Source organism: Nycticebus coucang, chromosome 3 (genome assembly GCF_027406575.1).
Source record: "Nycticebus coucang isolate mNycCou1 chromosome 3, mNycCou1.pri, whole genome shotgun sequence".
NCBI classification, from domain to species: Eukaryota; Metazoa; Chordata; class Mammalia; order Primates; family Lorisidae; genus Nycticebus; species Nycticebus coucang.
This window is the reverse complement of record NC_069782.1, coordinates 123,841,827-123,860,315: the sequence shown is the minus strand read 5'-3', so window position 1 is coordinate 123,860,315 and position 18,489 is coordinate 123,841,827. Positions and strand designations below refer to the sequence as shown.

Genomic DNA, 18,489 nt, shown 5'->3' with positions numbered 1-18,489 from the left:
GACAAGAGTAACATTCTCCATAAGAGAAACAACCAGCACAGAAATGTATTGTTCAGGGAGCATTTCCTCTCTTTAAGGTACAATCAGAATTTCTGTGGCATAGTCTGATATCCCTTCATACAGGGCTTAAACTTTGCCCTTTAGGGATTTTATGTTCCATGCATTTTTTTCACAACTTATATTCCTACGTCTCATTTTCTTCTCCTTATTTATGCTATTATAAACTTTCAGGGTCCCTACTCTTTTATCCTGCACAATACACTACCATGTCCAAGTTCTGGTCTTTTATTAAGACCCTCCAGTTTCTTCCAGACAAAGAAAGTGTTAGCCCAATATCCAGTTGAAATCTTTATATGACATATGCAAATAGTACTAGTGAATGAAACCAAGACAGTATAATAGTATTCAGTCTGAATGCAAGTCTTTTGCTATTAGTTCATTTAAGTTATTACTTTCCTAAAAAAAAATTTCGTGAGATCATCTCATAATAAACATTTATTTGGTAAACTATCTTCTAGAATTAGATTTTAAAATCAAACAATTTCTTACTTAAAGAACAAAGCACAATCCCAATCTCCTCCCATCAAAAGCCTATTCCATAACTGAAGCACCAAAAGCCCATAAACTGATCACTAAAAGAAAGGAGGGAAAGGACACTTACTAAACTTCCACAGGAAGACTGTGTAAATCTGGAAGTGGGTAAGTACATATCGGCTTGCACTCAAGTGTACTACCCAGTCTTAAAAATTAACTGAAAATATAAACTTAATATGGATATTTCTCTGTTCTTAATAAGGCTCAGAAAATTACTCCCTATTAAGTATGCAATGGTTCTAGTTACATCGCATAAACTGATATGATTAAAAAAAAGTAAAGCTGATGATGTGGATTTCCACATCAGTATTGGTAAATCATTAGGTATAAACAGTAACTTTTAAAAGCCATTCTTTAGCTCCAATTTAAAACAAACATTCAGGACTGGAATCTTCAGGATTTTCTAGTATCTTGAATATCCCCATTTTCTCTTTGACTGGTCTTGAGGCATTCATTTGATCTAAGAAAAAAAAAAAAATTTTTTTAATATTTTTGAAATATTTGAAAAGAAATCATAAAAGAAATTTCCAATATGATGTTATAAGAAGCAAGTCATCTATCCAGGATTTAAAAATCTCTCAGTAACATGGAGCACTCTCTTCCCTAATCAGTAAGATTAGCAAAACCAAAAAGGTACTCCTCTGTTCCTACTTGGATGACTACAATAAGCCTTTACAAAACTCATAATCTGAATCGTAAGTTTAGTTATCAAAATCGCTTCCACTAAATTTATGGTAAGATTCACTACTTACAGAGCAATAAACATAACACCAATCTGAATTATATTCTTAGAAATTTTTTTTTTTTTAGAAAGAGTCTCACTTTGTTGCCCTTGTTAAGGTGCTATGGTATAACAGCTCACAGCAAACTCAAAACTCCTGGGCTCAAGCTAGTCCCTTGACTCAGCCTCCCAAGTGGCTGGGATTACAGGTGTCCAACACAATGCCCGGCTATATTTTAGAGACAGCATATTGCTCTAGCTCAGGCTAGTCTCCAATTCATGAGCTCAGGCAATCCACCCGCCTCGGCCTCCCAAATGCTGGTACTACAGGCATGAGCCACTATGCTTAGCCCTCAAAGAAATATTTAAAAACAGTGGTTCTCAACCTGTGGGTCACAACGCACAGGAACTGTATTAAAGGGTTGCAGCATTAGGAAGGTTGAGAACCACTGGTTTAAAAGAAAGCCCAATCATGGTTTTTTAAAAGCCAAGAAGCAAAAACACCATGTAAGTTTCCTTCATAAACACTTAAAATCATCGCTCACATGTAGACTTTTACATTGTTGTCAATAAAACAGCTATGGAATAAAGTCTGTACTGATTTTAACTTGTATAATTCGTATTTTTTAATTTCAAATTAATATGCAGGTACAATCTATTAAGTCACAATGTTTGCATCTGTCAGGTAAAGTGCCTGTTGTAGTTGTGACCTGCTCCCAGGAAGTGTGCCATATACCCTTACATTGTGCCCACTGGGTGGGGACACACCAATCCCCCCAACTTGAATTTTTTCTTGTGTGGGAATGTATTAGTTCATATACTGGTTTTGAGTACATTGGATACTTGCTTTTCCATTTTTGTGATACTTTACTGAGAAGAAATGTGTTTCAACTCCATCAAGGTTAATACAAAGACCTAAAGTCTCCATCTTTTTTATGGCTGAATAGTATCCCGTGGTATACATATACCACAGTTTATTAATCCAGTCTTGTTAACTTGTATAATTCTGATTTTTTTTTTTTTGAGACAGAGTCTCAAGCTGTCAACCTGGATAGAGGTTGTCATAGCTCATAGAAACCTCAAACTCTTGGGCTTAAGCACAGCCTCCCAAATACCTGGGACTACAGGTGCCTGGCACAATGCCCAGCTATTATTTTTGTTGCAGTTGTCATTGTTGTTTTAGCTGGCCTAGGCCAGGTTTGAACCTGCCAGCCTCAGTGTATGTGGCCAGCGCCCTACCGACTCAGCAACGGGTGCCGCCCCATCATTCTGATTTCTAATCATATGTGTATGTTCTTTGACATTTCTTTCTCCTGCTAATAGTCTGCTTTTATGTTGTTTATTGTTACTGTTGTTTTTGTTTTTTTTGAGACAGTCCCTCACTCTGTAGACTCTGTCACCCTGGATAGTGTGCCATAGTGTATCATAGTTGACAGCAATCTCAAACTCCTGGGCTAAAGCGATCCTCTTGCCTCAGCCTCCTGAGTAGCTGGGACTATCCAACCCACAATGATGCCTGGCTAATTTTTTTCTACTTTTAGTAGAGACAGGGGTTGGTCTCAAGCTCCTGAGCTCAAGGGATTCACCTGCCAATCTTCACCTCACAGAGTGCGAAGATTACAGGTGTGAACCACCACACCCAGCCTAGTTGATTCATTTTTCAGTAGATATGGGGTCTCACTCTTGGTCAGCCAGCTGTTGAACTCCCCAACTTAAGCAATTCTCCAACCTTGGCCTCCCTCCGTAGAGTGCTGTAATGTGACAGCTCACAGCAACTTCAAACTCTTGGGCTTAAGCGATTCTCTTGCCTCAGCCTCCCAAGTAGCTGGGACTACAGGCACCCGCCACAAACCCAGGCTGTTTTTTGTTGTTGTTGTTTTTGTAGTTGTCATTGCAGAACTGGGCCAGATCTGAACCTGCCAGCCCCAGTGTATGTAGCTGATGCCCTAACCACTTGGCTACAGGTGCAAAGCCCACCAGGCGTTTTCTTGTTGATTTTTACTTATCTTGTGTCTGTTAGATATTACAAATATTGTTCAAGGTTTTGTCTCTCACATGTTTATGATGTATCTGATTTAAAGATGACTTATTATTAATGTAATAAAAATATACAGATCTTTTCATATAATTTGTGAGTTTTATAACATAAAGAAGTCTTCCCTAATCCTGAAGTCATAAATAATTTTCCCATCTAATTTAAAATTTTTGAATACACGCTTAAATTGTTAATTTATCTAAGATGTGTTGGTAAGTAAGTACAATATAGGGTGAGGAGTATCTAAGTTGATTTTCCCCCTTTTGATTACTAATTACCTAGCATCACGTATTAACAGAAATTTCCCTTCTCTGGTTTAAAATGCCATTTTTGTCATTTACCAATTTTCCATTAAAGTTTGATCGCCTTTCTAGGTTTCCATATTGTACAACTATTCAATTTATATTATGTGCCAATTCACTGAATTGGCTGAAACTCTCACTGAAACTGTTTTTTTTTTTTTGAGACACAGTCTCACTTTGTTGCCCTTGGTAGAGTGCCAAGGTGTCACAGATCACAACAACCTTAAACTCTTGGGCTCAAATAATTCTCCTGCCTTAGCCTCCCAAGTAGCTGGGACTATAGGTGCCCACCACAACACCCAGCTATTTCTTTATTGTAGTTGTCACTGTGGCTTAGCAGGCCTGAGGCAGGTTCAAATCCACCTGACCCAGTGTATGTGGCCAGAGCCATAGCCACTATGCTACAGGCGTCAAGCTAACTGAAACTTTATAGGAAGACTTAACATTTGGCATACATTATCTTGTTCTTCAAAAGTGTCTAGGTTCTTGACCCTTCATTCTGCTATACTATTCATACTAGAGGATGGGTATGGTGGCTCACAGCTGTAATCTCAGCACTCTGGGAGGCCCAAACATGTACACTGCCTGAGCTCACGCGTTCTAGACCAAGCCTGAGAAAGGGCAAGATCATGTCTCCAAAAATAGCCAGATATTGTGACTGGCCTATAGTCACTGCTACTCAGGAGTCTGAGGCAAGAGGATCACTGGAGCTCAAGAGTTTGAGGTTGCTACGGGCTATGACACTAGGGCACTCTACTAAGGGTAACAAAGTGAGACTCTATCTCAAAAAAGAAAAAATCATACTACGATTTTAATTAGAAGAGCAATGCAAGGAATTTTAGTTTGGGAACGTTGACTTATTTTTTACATTCAATGTTCATAAACATAAATAGTTAAATCTGTACATTGTACATTTATTCAGACTTTCTGTTAAATGTCCTTCAGTGTCTCATAATTTGTCTCAGCAAATACAAGCATTTTAGACTCTGATTTATTATTCCTCTAACCTGATTTTATTATCCTATCGTATGAGTTAGGACCTCTTTCGACACTGCACAATTTCAGTGGGAGTTAGAGATATTGTCCTGGATTTTAGTAGTCATTTCCTAGATGAATGCTTTTTATTAGAAGGACTTTCTTTTCTATATCTAGTTTTAAGAACGAGGAAGATAACTATAATGTTATCTCAAGTGAGTTGGGAGTATCCAAAGAGGTATTCATACATTTCTGAATTTAATTAATATGAATCATACTAGTATTTTCAGATGTTAAGTTATCCTTATATACTGTTAAATCATTTGTTTGTTTATTTTTGAGACACAGCCTTACTCTGTCACCTTGGGATTGAGTGCTGTAGCATCATCACAACTCACAGCAACCTCAAACTCTTAGGCTCAAATGATCCTCTTGTCTCAGCTTCAGGGACTAAAGATGACTGCCGCAACAGCCAGCTAGTTTTTCTATTTTTAGTAGAGATGGGGATCTCACTCTTGTTTAGGCTGGCCTCTCAGCTACCTCCTCAGCTCAAGCAATCCAACCACCTCGGGTTCCCAGAGTGCTAGGATTATAAGCATGAGCCACCTCACCTGGCTAATTCTAAATTTAATTAATGTGAATCATACTAATATTTTCAGAAGTTTGGCTAGGCACCTGTAGCACAGTGGTTACAGTGCCAGCCACATACACAGAGGCTGGCGGATTCGAGCCCAGCCCAGGCAAGCTAAACAACAATGACAACTTCAACAAGAAAATAGCCAGGAGTTGAGGGGGGCACCTGTAGTCCCAGCTACTTGGAAGGCTGAGGCAAAATAATTGATTGAGCCCAAGAGTTTAAGGTTGCTGTGAGCTGTGATACCACAGCACTCTACCAAGGGCGACACAGTAAAACTTTGTCTCAAAAAAAAAAAAAAAAAAAAAAAAAAAAATATATATATATATATATATATATATATAGAGAGAGAGAGAGAGAGAGAGAGAGAGAGAGAGAGAAAGAGAGAGAGAGATGTTAACCTATCCTTACATACCTTTGCACACTATGGCTTTTTAATTGATAATATATTTAGGATTTAACTATAATGATTTATTTCTATTTTTCCCTAAACTGTTTCAAAGCTAAAATTCAAATAAATATACAAATAATCCAGAATACCCAAATAATCTTGAAAGAAACAAAAGCAAAGAAATTATATTTCCCACAAAGCTACATAAATCAAGTCAGTGTGGTGTCAGCATAGGATTAAACAGACAGAATTGAGAATTCAGACATAAATCTGTATATTCATGATGAATTTGTTTTCAACAAATATGACAAGTTAATCAAATATAGAAAGGATCATCTTTTTAACAAATTAATACTGACATGCAGAGAAAAGTGAATTTTGAACCTTACTTCATACTCCACACAAAAATAAAGAAATCACAGACCTCAGTATAAGAGGTGAAACCAGAAAACTCTATGACCTTGGATTAGGCAGATTATTTATAAATGACACCGAAGTGATAGAAATAAATTGTTAAAACTGGACTTAGTCAAAATGTAGAACTTTTTGCTTTTCAAAAGACACTAACAAAATGAAAAGACAAAATAAAAATAAACCAAACATGAAGAAAAATAAATTTCTTTTTTTTTTGCAGTTTTTGGCCTGGGCTGGGTTTGAACCCCCTCTGCATATGGGGCCGGCGCCCTACCCCTTTGAGCCACAGGCACCGCCTGAAAAATAAATTTCTTCTTAAAATTAAGAAAGACAAGGGCGGCGCCTGTGGCTCAGTGAGTAGGGCGCAGGCCCCATATACCGAGGGTGGCGGGTTCAAACCCGGCCCCGGCCAAACTGCAACAAAAAAACAGCCGGGCGTTGTGGCGGGCGCCTGTAGTCCCAGTTGCTCGGGAGGCTGAGGCCAGAGAATTACTTAAGCCCAGGAGCCGGAGGTTGCTGTGAGCTGTGTGACGCCACGGCACTCTACCGAGGGCGACAAAGTGAAACTCTGTCTCTACAAAAAAAAAAAAAAATTAAGAAAGACAAACCAGACTAAATGAAAACATGTGCAAAACATGTTTATTTTGGATACACCTGTATCCAGAATGTATTGAAAAATTCTTTCTATTCAACAACACATTAGCTCAACTTAAAGATGAACTACATTATCAGAAAATAAATTGATGACATCATGCCACTGAACCCAGTGGTGTGCTGACAAATGTTTAATAATCAGTTCTCAAAATACATGGGTTTATAATTTTTGCCTATTTCTGTGATACAAATATTCTCATCATCCACAATTTCATGCTACCAACATACTGTCACTGAATACAAGTGTGAAAAGACAACATGATTATATAGTATTTCCACCATACAGATAAAATAGACATACAACCAACAAGAAAACAGTAACATATGTTGTAAAATAATTAGATACTGATGAATTTTAAATATTATCTGTTTTGAAAGTAACTTCTGATCACCACTGTAGATATCAATCTCAATCAATTCATTACAAATATTCTAAAATTAATTTTATTGATAGATAAAAGGAATTTATCCTGAGTCTCCATTATCTTAGGGTAATGGAAGAATAAGGGAGAGTTCTTTCATAACTCTAGCTATTAATGAATAACAGTAGAAGGATATCACCATTTTGTAATCCTTAAGGAAATAAAGGTTCTAAGCAACCATCACCAACAAATAGGTGCTAAAAATCATCAGGTTAAGCAAAAGTTGACAAAAAAACTCTTTAAAATTAATATCCGATGGAATCTGTTTAATCTCAATTCAGTAGAAATAAGAAACTCAGACATGATATGCCTCGTGGTATGATATAAAGTAAGAACAAAGCACTAGAATTCTGGATTGAGATATAGAACTTAACTCTAAGTCTATAGAGTTATTTACAAAAGAGTTATTTGCCACATTATAGAAAATATATAAACTGAGGAGCAAGTTAAAGAACAATGAGGGAGGTTAAGCGCCCATAGCACAGGGGTTATGGCACCAGCCACATGCACCAAGGCTGACGGGTCCGAACCCAGCCCAGGCCAGCGGAACAAGGATGACAACTGCAACAAGAAAACAGCCTGGAGCTGTGGTAGGCACCTGTAGTCCCAGCTACTTGGGAGGCTTAGGCAAGAGAATAACTTAAGCGCAAGAAGTTTAGGTTGCTGTAAGCTGTGATGCCACCACACTCTACCAACGGCAACACAGTAACACTCTGGCTCAAAAAAAAAAAAGGGCTCAGAGCATATAGCCCAGCGGCTAGAGCACCAGCCACATAAAAAGAATAGGGGAGTTCAATAATTAAGCCATTTTCTTTTTCTTTTTGAGACACAGTCTCACTATGTTAGCCTCAGCAGATTAAGAGTGAGGTAGCGTCATAGCTCACAGCAACCGCAAACTCTTGGGCTTAAGCAATTCTCCTGCCTCAGCCTCCAAAGTAGCTGAGACTACAGGCACCCACCATAACGCCGGCTATTTTTTGTTATTGTTTAGCAGGCCTGGGCCAGGTTGGAACCTACCAGCTCCAGTGATGGTGGCCAGTGCCCTAACCACTGAGGTACAGGCACAAAGCCTAAGTAAGCCATTTACTAGGGAAAATAGCCCCCTTTTTCCAAAAAATCAATGGCATAGAAAAACAAAAGGAGGTATTAAAGGGAAATGTAACAATCAATGCAACCGATGCTTTCATCAATTGATTTGATCATGACTCAAATAGTAAAAACATTTCACACACTTATGGCAATCTGAATACAGATGGGTATTAGAAGAACTTAAGACATTAGCCTCAATTCTCTTAAATATAATAACAGCATAGGCTCGGCACCTGTAGCTCAAGCGGCTAGGGTGCTAGCCACATACACAGAGGTGGCGGGTTGGAGCCCACCCCGGGCCTGCCAAACAGCAATGACAACTACAGCCAAAAAATAGCCGGGCGTTGTGGCAAGCGCCTATAGTCCCAACTACTTGGGAGGCTGAGGCAGGAGAATCACTTAAGCCCAAAGAGTTTGAAGTTGCTGTGAGCTGTGACACTACTGAACTCTACGGAGAGTAACATAGTGAGACTCTATCTCAAAGTACATAAATATATGACAGCATAGTGGTGATGTTTAAAAACATCATCTCAGTAAAAAATGTATAATAAACTATGGGCAAAACATCATAATGCCTGAGATTTGTTTTAATACTGACAAAATTAAAATGGCAATGAAACAAGTTGGCTAAATGTTGTGAACTATTGTGGCTGACCAGACTGCTTTATAAATAAGGGGTTAACCACACTATTCCATGTACGTGTATTTTTCAGTTTCCATTAAAACCAAAAAACAGTATGATACCTACCAATGAGATCACTTCGATCTAATAACAATTCCAGATCTTTATCACTAATGACCTTCTCTCTTGATCCTTTTACTTCCCTATAAACAATAAAAACATTCAAGTCTATAAGAATAAATCAAAACTATAAATCACATCTTTCTAAAATTAAGATATCTTACCTTTCATAATCCCTAGATTTTAATAATTCCATTAATTCTTTAGGATCTAAGAAATTCTTAGACTGATTTAATCCAGACTGACCACCTTTGAAATGATCTAGAAAAAAATTAAAAGAAATTCAAAACATTAAAATTTCTTTTAAAACTGTAACACAATATACTACAAACCAATCAGAATGTTTTACATTAAAAAGGATAGAAAACAATAAGGCATCAATAAGAAAGAAAAGTAAGTGAAGCTATTAGACACTGTTGGTAGGAGTGGAAAACAGTTGTGTCCACTTGGAAAAAGGTTTGGTAATCTCCAATAAACACATACCCTCTTCCTCCTAAGACAAAGGACAAATAAATATATTACATCTGCAGAGTTCTGCACAGAGCAACTGACTGACTCATAGTTAATAGAATCTTGAAATAAACACCCATCAACAGGTGAATGGATAACTATTCAGCAATTAAAAAAAAATCATAGTACAAACAGCAAATATGTGGCCAAGCGTGATGCCTCACACCTATAATCCTAGCACTCTGAGGGGCCAAGGCTAATGGATTGCTTGACATCATGAGTTCGAGACCAGCCTAAGCAAGAACAAGACACTGTCTCCAAAAAGTAGCCTGGCATTGTGGCAGCGCCTGTAGTCCCAGCTACTTGGGAGGCTGAGGCAAGAGGATTCCTTAAGTCTAAGAGTTTGAGGTTGCTGTGAGCTGTGATGCCAGAGCACTCTACCAGGGGCGATAAAGTGAGACTGTCACAAAAAGAAACCATATATTATTCTGAAAACATGTTAACAAAGTAGCTGAAGAATATATACAAAAGAATGAATAGGCAAAGAAAAAACTATCATACATGATAAAAATCAGAATACTTGCTGCTTTCTAGTGAGGGTCAGGGGAGAAAAGAAATGACTTTTAAGAGTACATTCAAAAAGTTTAGCTTAATCTACATTATTACACACTCGTCAAAATTCATACTGTGGTATACTTCAGATTTGTGCATTTTATCATATGTGTCTTGTATCGCTATTAAAATTATGAGCATTACAAAAATTCTTTTAAGAGCAGGGCCCATAGCTCAGTGGGTAGGGGGCCAGCCACAACACCGAGGTTGGCAGGTTTGACCCTGGCCCAGGCCAGCTAAACAATGACAAATGCAAGAAAAAAAAAAAAATAGCCAGGCCTTGTGGTGGGCCCCTATACACCCAGCTGTTTGGGAGGCTGAGGCAAGAGAATTGCTTAAGCCCAAGAGTTTGAGGTTGCCGTGAGCTGTGATGTTACAGCACTCTACCCAGGGCAATAACTTGAGACTGTCTCAGAAAGAAAAAAAAAATCCTTTCAAGGTTTCTGCAAAATTAACCTCTAAAAATAAAATTTAGGAAAATAAAACTATGCATAAACGTTATCTAAACTTAAACTACATTCAATATTTAAGCAAAATATACTTTAATTTATCATTTAATTCCTAAAAGAGCACAAGTAAAAATGTTTTAGCTTACAGAAAATCTACTTAGGACAAGGCTTATTTTTCTCCCAATGCAAATTCCATCTATCATATAACCTGAATGTTCCATCAAGTCAAATTATAGTAGAACCTGTCACTTGATCACTCAAGGGACTGTAACAAACTTGTCAACATATGAAGGCAATCAACATAAGGAATTAGGCCTACCGTATTGATACATACATATGGCTCGTGTCTAGTCTATGAATATTAGGTCAACTTAAAGAGATGATCAATGTAGGAGTAGTCAACTATAGAGTTTCTAATGTATTTTTTTGGTTTTTTTTTTTTTGAAACCATCTCACTCTGTTGGCCTTGGTCGAGTGCCATGGCATCACGGTTCATAGCAACCTCAAAATCTTGGGCTTAAGCAATTCTCTTGCCTGAGCCTCCCAAGTAGTGGGGACTAAAGGCGCCTGCCACAACACCGGCTTATTTTTTGTTGCAGTTGTTGTGTAGCAGGCCCACCCAGGGTTTGAACCCACAGACCTCACTCAGTGTACGTGGCTGGCACGCTAACCACTAAGCTATGGGAACTGAGCCAACACTCAACTGTATTTTTGTCTAAACCCTAACCCAGTATTTCCTCAAATCCAGATATCTTTAAGAAAGTATTTGCAAGCCAAAGACTAAAGAAATAAATTGGTAGTGACTTCCATCATTTTTAACATTATTATCATGCTCCTATTTCTCCACAGGCTTAATGACTTACACATTGGTAATTTTCAACTTTCTTCAGGTAGCTATGAAGCCACTTATTTAAATATAATTTTTCTTCTAATTATTATTCTCTAATAATTAAATTTATTATAAATAAATTTTCTAAATTTTCTACTAATTATCTTCTTTGTTTTTTTTTAGAGACAGGTTCTCTCTGTCACCCAAGATGAGTACAATACCACAATTACAGCTCACTATAACCTTCAATTCCAGGGCTCAAGTGATCCTGTCAACTCACCCTCCCCAGTAGCTAGGGTTGCAGGTACATACCACAATGCCTGCCTAATTTTTAAATTTTTATAAAGACAAAGTATCACTATGTTGCCCAAGCTAGTCTCAAATTTCTGGCCTCAAGCAATCCTCCAACCATGACCTGCCCAAGTGCTCGGCTTATTATATGCCTGAGCTAACCCAAACCAGAATTTTATGTTGAATGAACAGAAATAGAACTTCTCCAAGGAATCTTAGGAAACATAGCATAAAACACCTCACCTACTTCAATTCTCCTCATCAGAATCTTTTCTAAATTAGTAACACTGTATTCTGGTTCAGCGCCCATAGCTCAGTGGCAAGAACGCCAGCCACATACACCAGGGCTGGCAGGTTCAAACCCAGCCCAGGCCTGCTAAACAACAATGACAACTGCAACCAAAAAATAGCTGGGTGTTGTGGTGGGCAACTGTAGTCCCAGCTACTTGAGAGGCTGAGATAAGAGAATCGCTTAAGCCCAAGAGTCTGAGGTTGCTGTGAAGCCATGGCACTTTACCTAGAAAAACATAGTGAGACTGTCTCAGAAAACAAAAACAAAAACAAACAAAATATATATATAGGCTCAGTGACTATACTCAGGGGCTAGGGCACCAGCCACATACACTAAAGTCGGCGGGTTCGAAACTAGCCTGGGCCTGTCAAACAACAAAGACTACAACCAAAAAATAGCCAGGCATTGTGGCGGGTGCCTGTAGTCCCAGCTACTTGGGATGCTGAGGCAAGAGAATCATTTAAGCACAAGAGTTTGGGGTTGCTGTGAGCTGTGACGTCACAGCACTCTACCAAGGACGACATAGTGAGACTCTGTCTCAAAAAAAAAAAAAAAAAAAAAAAAAGGCTTGGCACCTGTAGCACAGTGGTTACAGCGCCAGCCACATACACACAGACTTGTGGGTTGGAACCCAACCCAGGCCAGCTAAACAACGACAAGTGCAACAAAAAAACAGCTGGGCATTGTGGCAGGTGCCTGTAGTCCCAGCTACTTGGGAGGCTGAGAAAAGAGAACTCTACCAAGGACGACATAGTAAGATTCTGTCTCAAAATAAATCAACGAATAAATAAATAAATTAATTAATTAAAATAAAAACACTGTGTTCTTAACTATTGAAAGGGAACTCTGTGGTCAAACGTTTTTTGGAACAATGGGGTTCAACCAAATAAATATATATATGTATATTCCCCCCCACCCCACCCAAGACAGTCTCTCTTTGTCACTGGAGGTACAGTGCTATGGTGTCTTAGCTCACAGCAACCTCAAACTCTTGGGTTCAAGTGATCCTCTTGCCTTAGCCTCCCAAGTACCTGGGACTACAGGGGCCTGACACAATGCTCAGCTATTGTTTAGAAATGAGGTCTCGCTCAAGCTTAGGCTGGTCTCAAACCTGTGAGCTCAGTACAAGCCACCCGCCTAGTCCTCCCAAGTGTTGGGATTACAGGCGTGAGCCACAGCGCCTGGCATAAAAAGATACTTTTAATGGACTACTTCAATATACTGTTAATACTCTAAATTTAACATACTGAACTTGTAAGATGTTTAGAAGTTTTTAAAAACTTTTGGCAGGCCAATCTCTTATCGAAAATATGCTTTCATATCATGCCAAATTCCCTATGACAGTTTAGGATATTTAGCCTTAAAATGATCCCTGACCCTTTATTCTCTTCCCCTCTCTTCCTTATCCACACTCACTAATATTCTTTATTTTAGTGTATGTAAAAAACTAAACTAAGTTAGGTTTAGCCCCAAATTCCCCACAGCCTATTTAAATCATGCCATTCACAAGCTGCACTAACTTCTTTTATGAGGAAAATAAGTTATAAAAATTCATAACACATAATGGATAACTAAAACAAAAAATACCACATAAGGGTTATTTACTTTTATGGATGATCAACTTTTCCAGTTTTCGTTTAGCAGCTGCTCTTTCCACAATTTTCTGATCGATAGTATTTACTGTAACAAGGCGATACACAACAACGGGCTTTGTTTGGCCAATTCTATGACATCTATCTTGGGCCTGAAGATCAGACTGGGGGTTCTCAAAATTCAAAAGAAAAATGACACTCAACAGTATTAGGTTAGAATTAACTTAAACCTACATAGGTAAAGTCAACATGCATAGCTGAATACAACTTTTTAATCAAGGTGACTTAATTAGACTCCTAGAGTAGCTTAACAGATTGTTAGCATTCCATATACCCTTGACAATCATAAGGAAAATTTTTACACACTGCAAGCAGAAAACTTGATAAAGAAATGATTCTTAGCTGAAAATGAATTATCGTCTCAGTATCTACAAATAAAATTACAATGTATATAAGGAAAGATTAAAAATTCAGAATGGATGGGCGGCGCCTGTGGCTCAGCGGGTAGGGCGCCGGTCCCATATGCCGGAGGTGGCGGGTTCAAACCCAGCCCCGGCCAAAAAAAAAAAAAAAAAAAAATTCAGAATGGAAATATAATCAGCATTTCAAAACTTACTATGCTACGTTTCCAACTTACCCAATCACTATCATAAATGATAACTGTATCAGCTGCAGTCAAATTTATGCCCAGGCCACCAGCTCGAGTACTCACTAAGAAGATAAACACTTCTGGATCTGAGTTGAAGTTGTGCATCTAAAAGCAAAATGAATATAAACAGAATAAACAAAGAAACTAACTTTAACCAGTAAAACTGAAAGAAAACATTGTCTTTAATTAAAACTATCCAGGAGGGCAAGGAATCGTATAGATACGCATAACAATTATTAATAAAATCTGTGTTTGTGTTAAATTTATTTTCTAACCAGCTATTTTATTAAAGAGCTTAATTTTGTTAAAAACTATACATCACAAGCATGTTTAAATATGAAAGTCTACACTTAAAAAATGATGAGGAGATCAGCAGTAATTGCCTTGGAGATAGGATGGGGGGAACAAGCACCGAAGGCTTTCTAGGCCGGTGGCAATGTTCTACATTTTGATAAAGGGTTTGAGATACATTTAACAAATGCATTTGTCAAAACTCAACAAATGGGGTGGTGCATTGAAACCCAGCCCTGGCCAAACGCCGCCGCCGCCGCCAACAACAACAACAACAAAAATCAACAAATGCATACTTTATTTACTTTAGGATATGTAAATTTCACCACAAAAGATAAAATATGTTAACGTCATCAGAGAAAATGGTATCGATTATAATTTATTTTGAAATGCATCAAAAATATGGATAAAATGTTGAATAGTCACAGCAATGCTATTATCACAGGTATGTGAATTTTATTTATTTATTTATTTATTTTTGTTTTTGATTTATTTATTTATTTATTTTTGTTTTTGAGACTATGAGTCTCAAGCTGTCACCCTGGGCAGAGTGCCGTGACATCATAGCTCACAGCAACCTCACTCTTGGGCTTAAGCAATACCCTTGCCTCAGCCTCCCAAGTAGTTAGGACTACAGGCACTGCCACCAACACCCGGCTATGGTTTTTGGTGGTGTTGTTGCAGTTGTCATTATTGTTTTAGCTGGTCTGGGCAGGGCTCAAACCTGCCAGCCTCGGTGTATGTGGCCAAAACCTTACCCAAGGAGCTACAGACGCCACCCACACAGGTATGGGATTTTAAATAGTACAGTCAAGGCCAGGCATGGTGGCTCACACCTATAATTCTATCACTCTAGCACGTGGAAGGATTACTGAAGGTCAGGAGTTAGAGACCTGATCTAAAGCGAGACCCCATCTCTACTAAAAATAGAAAAATTAGCTCCACACTATGGCACCTGTACTCCCAGCTACTCCAGAGGCTGAAGTAGGATGATTGCTTGACCCCAGGAATTTTGTAGTTGCTGAGAGTTTGGCTGAGGCCAGGGTGACAGAGCGAGACTCAATTTTTCTCTCTCTCTCAAGAAAAAAAAAAAAAAAGAAAGAAAAAGTACAGTCAAATGTTAAAGGTAGATTTTAGGAAGACTGACGGGTTGCTAACTAACATTCTTTGAACTATGCTCATGTTTGAAACTTTTGTAATAAAATAAAAGGAGTAGGTCAGTCAAAAAATTTCCTATTATCACAATATTTTTACAGCGATGATTAAGTATTGAGGATTAAGTGAAAAAAATTGTTATATATAAACATATATATTTTTATTATCATATTATATAAGGTTCACCCACAGATACCTATTTGAGAATCAAACATTAAGATCTATTAGTATTATGGCTTGGTGCCCGTAGCACAGTGGGTATGGCACCAGTCATATACACTGAGCCTGGCGGGTTCGAATCCGGTCCGGGCCAGCTAAACAACAATGACAACTACAACAAAAAAATAGCTGAGCGATGTGGCGGGAGCCTGTAGTCCCAGCTCCTTGGGAGGCTGAGGCAAGAGAATCACTTAAGCCCAAGAGTTTGAGGTTGCTGTGAGCTGTGATGTCACAGCACTCTACCAAGGGAAACATAGTAAAACCCTGTCTCAAGTGAAAAAAAAAAAAAAAAGAAAAAAGAAAAAGATCTATTAGTACTAAATCAAAATGGTTGTTCATGATTCTACCACCAAACTTTTGGCCATTCCTATCTTATTAATTTGTGGTTCTATTTTTAATACTATTTGAGAAATTAAGATATAAATTACAAAGTAAGAGTTTGGTGTGTGATACATAAGTAGTCTTACATGTTTTTCTCTCTCTGAGTACGACATGGACCCATCGAGCCTGCTAAAGTTGAAATTTCTATGATGGCAGTAATCCATCAAAATGTCCAACATCCTTGTCATTTGTGAAAAAAGCAGCACCTGGAATTTAAGTATGTCTTAGTATCTATACTGATTAATAAAAAGCAATTAATCAAAATTCCAATCAAAAGTACCACCTTGTGACCTCTTTTCTTTAGTTCTGGCAGCATTCGATCCAAAATTAAGAATTTCCCAGAATTTGTTACCAATTCTTCATCAACCTTAAAAATATACCAGGAAAGAGAAAACTGTCACTCACTAGAATTAGTAATCAATTGCTTTGTCAAGACAAAAGCCAGTTGAACAGTTAGTTTAGTTCTCAATGACAAGTCACTGTAAGACTTTAAAACTATGCAGCCCAATGCATAACAGCCAACACATGGAAACAGTCCAAGTGCCCATGGACCCATGGATGGATTAACAAATTATGGTATATGTACACTGTGGAATACTATGCAGCCATAAAAAGGATGGAGACTTCACATCTTTTGTGTTTACCTGGATGGAGCTGGAACATATTCTTCTTAGTAAAGTATCTCAAGAATGGAATAAAAAGTATCCAATGTACTCAATACTACTATGAAATCAATATATAATCACCTACCTACACATTCATATGAATGGCAAAACATAACTATAGTCCAGAAAGTAGAAGGGAAGAGGAAAGAGAGGAGAGGGGATATGGGCAAGGGAGGACATTTTGGGGGACCTCACCTGATGTGCATGAAGCAATGGTACATTTCACAACTATTAAGAAATGAGTATAACTATGATGGATGTGTTACTTAGTTCAATGTAAGCATTTCATATTGTATATCTAAGCAGTACGCTGAAATCCATAAATGCATCAATGTACAAAGTTATGATTTAATAAAAAATAAAAAGAAAAATAAACTTAAAAACTGAACTTAATCTTTTAAAAACAGTTATTTTTCAAAGGACAATTTAGAATGTAATACAAATTAAAAAAAAAATTAAATGCAAGTATATAACAGTGTTTTTATCCTCCACATTCCTCTCAAAGGTTTTATATAAAAGAATAGGAAGTTCAAAGTCAGAGTGCAGATATTGAGGTTTATTGTACTTATTTACAACTAAGTAAACTCTAAAGATGAAAACTGCTGGTAGAAATCTTAGTATAAATTAAAGAAAACACAGGCGCTTATAAGCAATTCAGTTAGTGTGAAAATTTTCACCTTCTGGTTAAATTATCTTGTCAGAGAGGTATCTTCATTTGAACAGTAAAGTTTTCTTTCTTTCTTTTTTTTTTTTGAGACAGAGCCTCAAGCTGTCACCCCGTGTAGAGTACTGTGACATCACAGCTCACAGCAACCTCCAACTCCTGGGCTCAAGCGATTCTCCTGCCTCTGCCTCCCAAGTAGTTGGGACTACAGGCACCTGCCACAATGCCCGGCTATTTTCTTTTTTTTTTGTTTTGGTTGCAGCCATCATTGTTGTTTGGCGGGCCCAGGCTGGATTTGAACCCGCCAGCTCAGGTGTATGTGGCTGGCGCCTTAGCCAGGTGAGCCACAGACCCCGAGCCTGAGCAATAAAGTTTCATCCTGTTCCTTACTTGAATAGAGTATTAAAGGAATGGTTCTCAAATGGAGGCAAACCCCACGGGAACATATGACAGTAGCTGGAAACATTTCAGGTTGTCCTAACTAAAGAAAGTGGATACTACTGGCATCTAGTTAGTAGAGGATAGAGATGCTGCTAAATGTCCTAAGTACATAGGACATTACCTCCTAAGAACGAATTACCTGGTCCAAAATGTCAATACTATCAGAGGTAGAAATCTTGTTGTAAACTACAATGAAATGAGGGTTATTGAGGGTTACTAACAACTGAGTGATTTTTATACTATGTTATTTCTCTACCCAAGAAAGCAATTCCATTCACTTACTCTGAAAGCCCCCAATTAAATATCAACTTTTTGGTTTTCTTCTGTGGCTTTTTGGCGAGATTTAAGCAATGAGCAGCCAGGTTGATTTTGACAAGCTGAATATTAACTAAAAGGAATACTGAAAAGGTTAAAACTACCTTTAAAATACAGTAAGTAAATATACAGAGTAAAAATCAATTGCTTTACTATTAATTTTCAGCTGTTCACATAAAATGTGTAATTAAAAATATGAGCTGCACATAGAAAGTGGCCAT

At 37.9% G+C, this 18,489-nt stretch overlaps 1 protein-coding gene across 3 annotated transcripts in view; it reads right to left on the bottom strand.

Annotated features, from left to right (window-relative positions):
• Positions 1-477: 477 nt before the first annotated feature.
• The window catches only part of HELLS (helicase, lymphoid specific), a 55,617-nt gene continuing 37,605 nt past the window's right edge, over positions 478-18,489 (bottom strand). For all 3 annotated transcript variants that reach the window (XM_053585706.1, XM_053585707.1, XM_053585708.1), the window contains 7 exons: positions 16,467-16,550; positions 16,270-16,389; positions 14,126-14,242; positions 13,502-13,661; positions 9,138-9,234; positions 8,980-9,056; positions 478-1,054 (listed from right to left, as the gene is read on the bottom strand). In XM_053585706.1, coding sequence (XP_053441681.1) covers positions 960-1,054; positions 8,980-9,056; positions 9,138-9,234; positions 13,502-13,661; positions 14,126-14,242; positions 16,270-16,389; positions 16,467-16,550 — 750 coding nt within the window. In that variant the 3' untranslated portion in view covers positions 478-959. The remainder of the gene's footprint in view (positions 1,055-8,979; positions 9,057-9,137; positions 9,235-13,501; positions 13,662-14,125; positions 14,243-16,269; positions 16,390-16,466; positions 16,551-18,489) is intronic.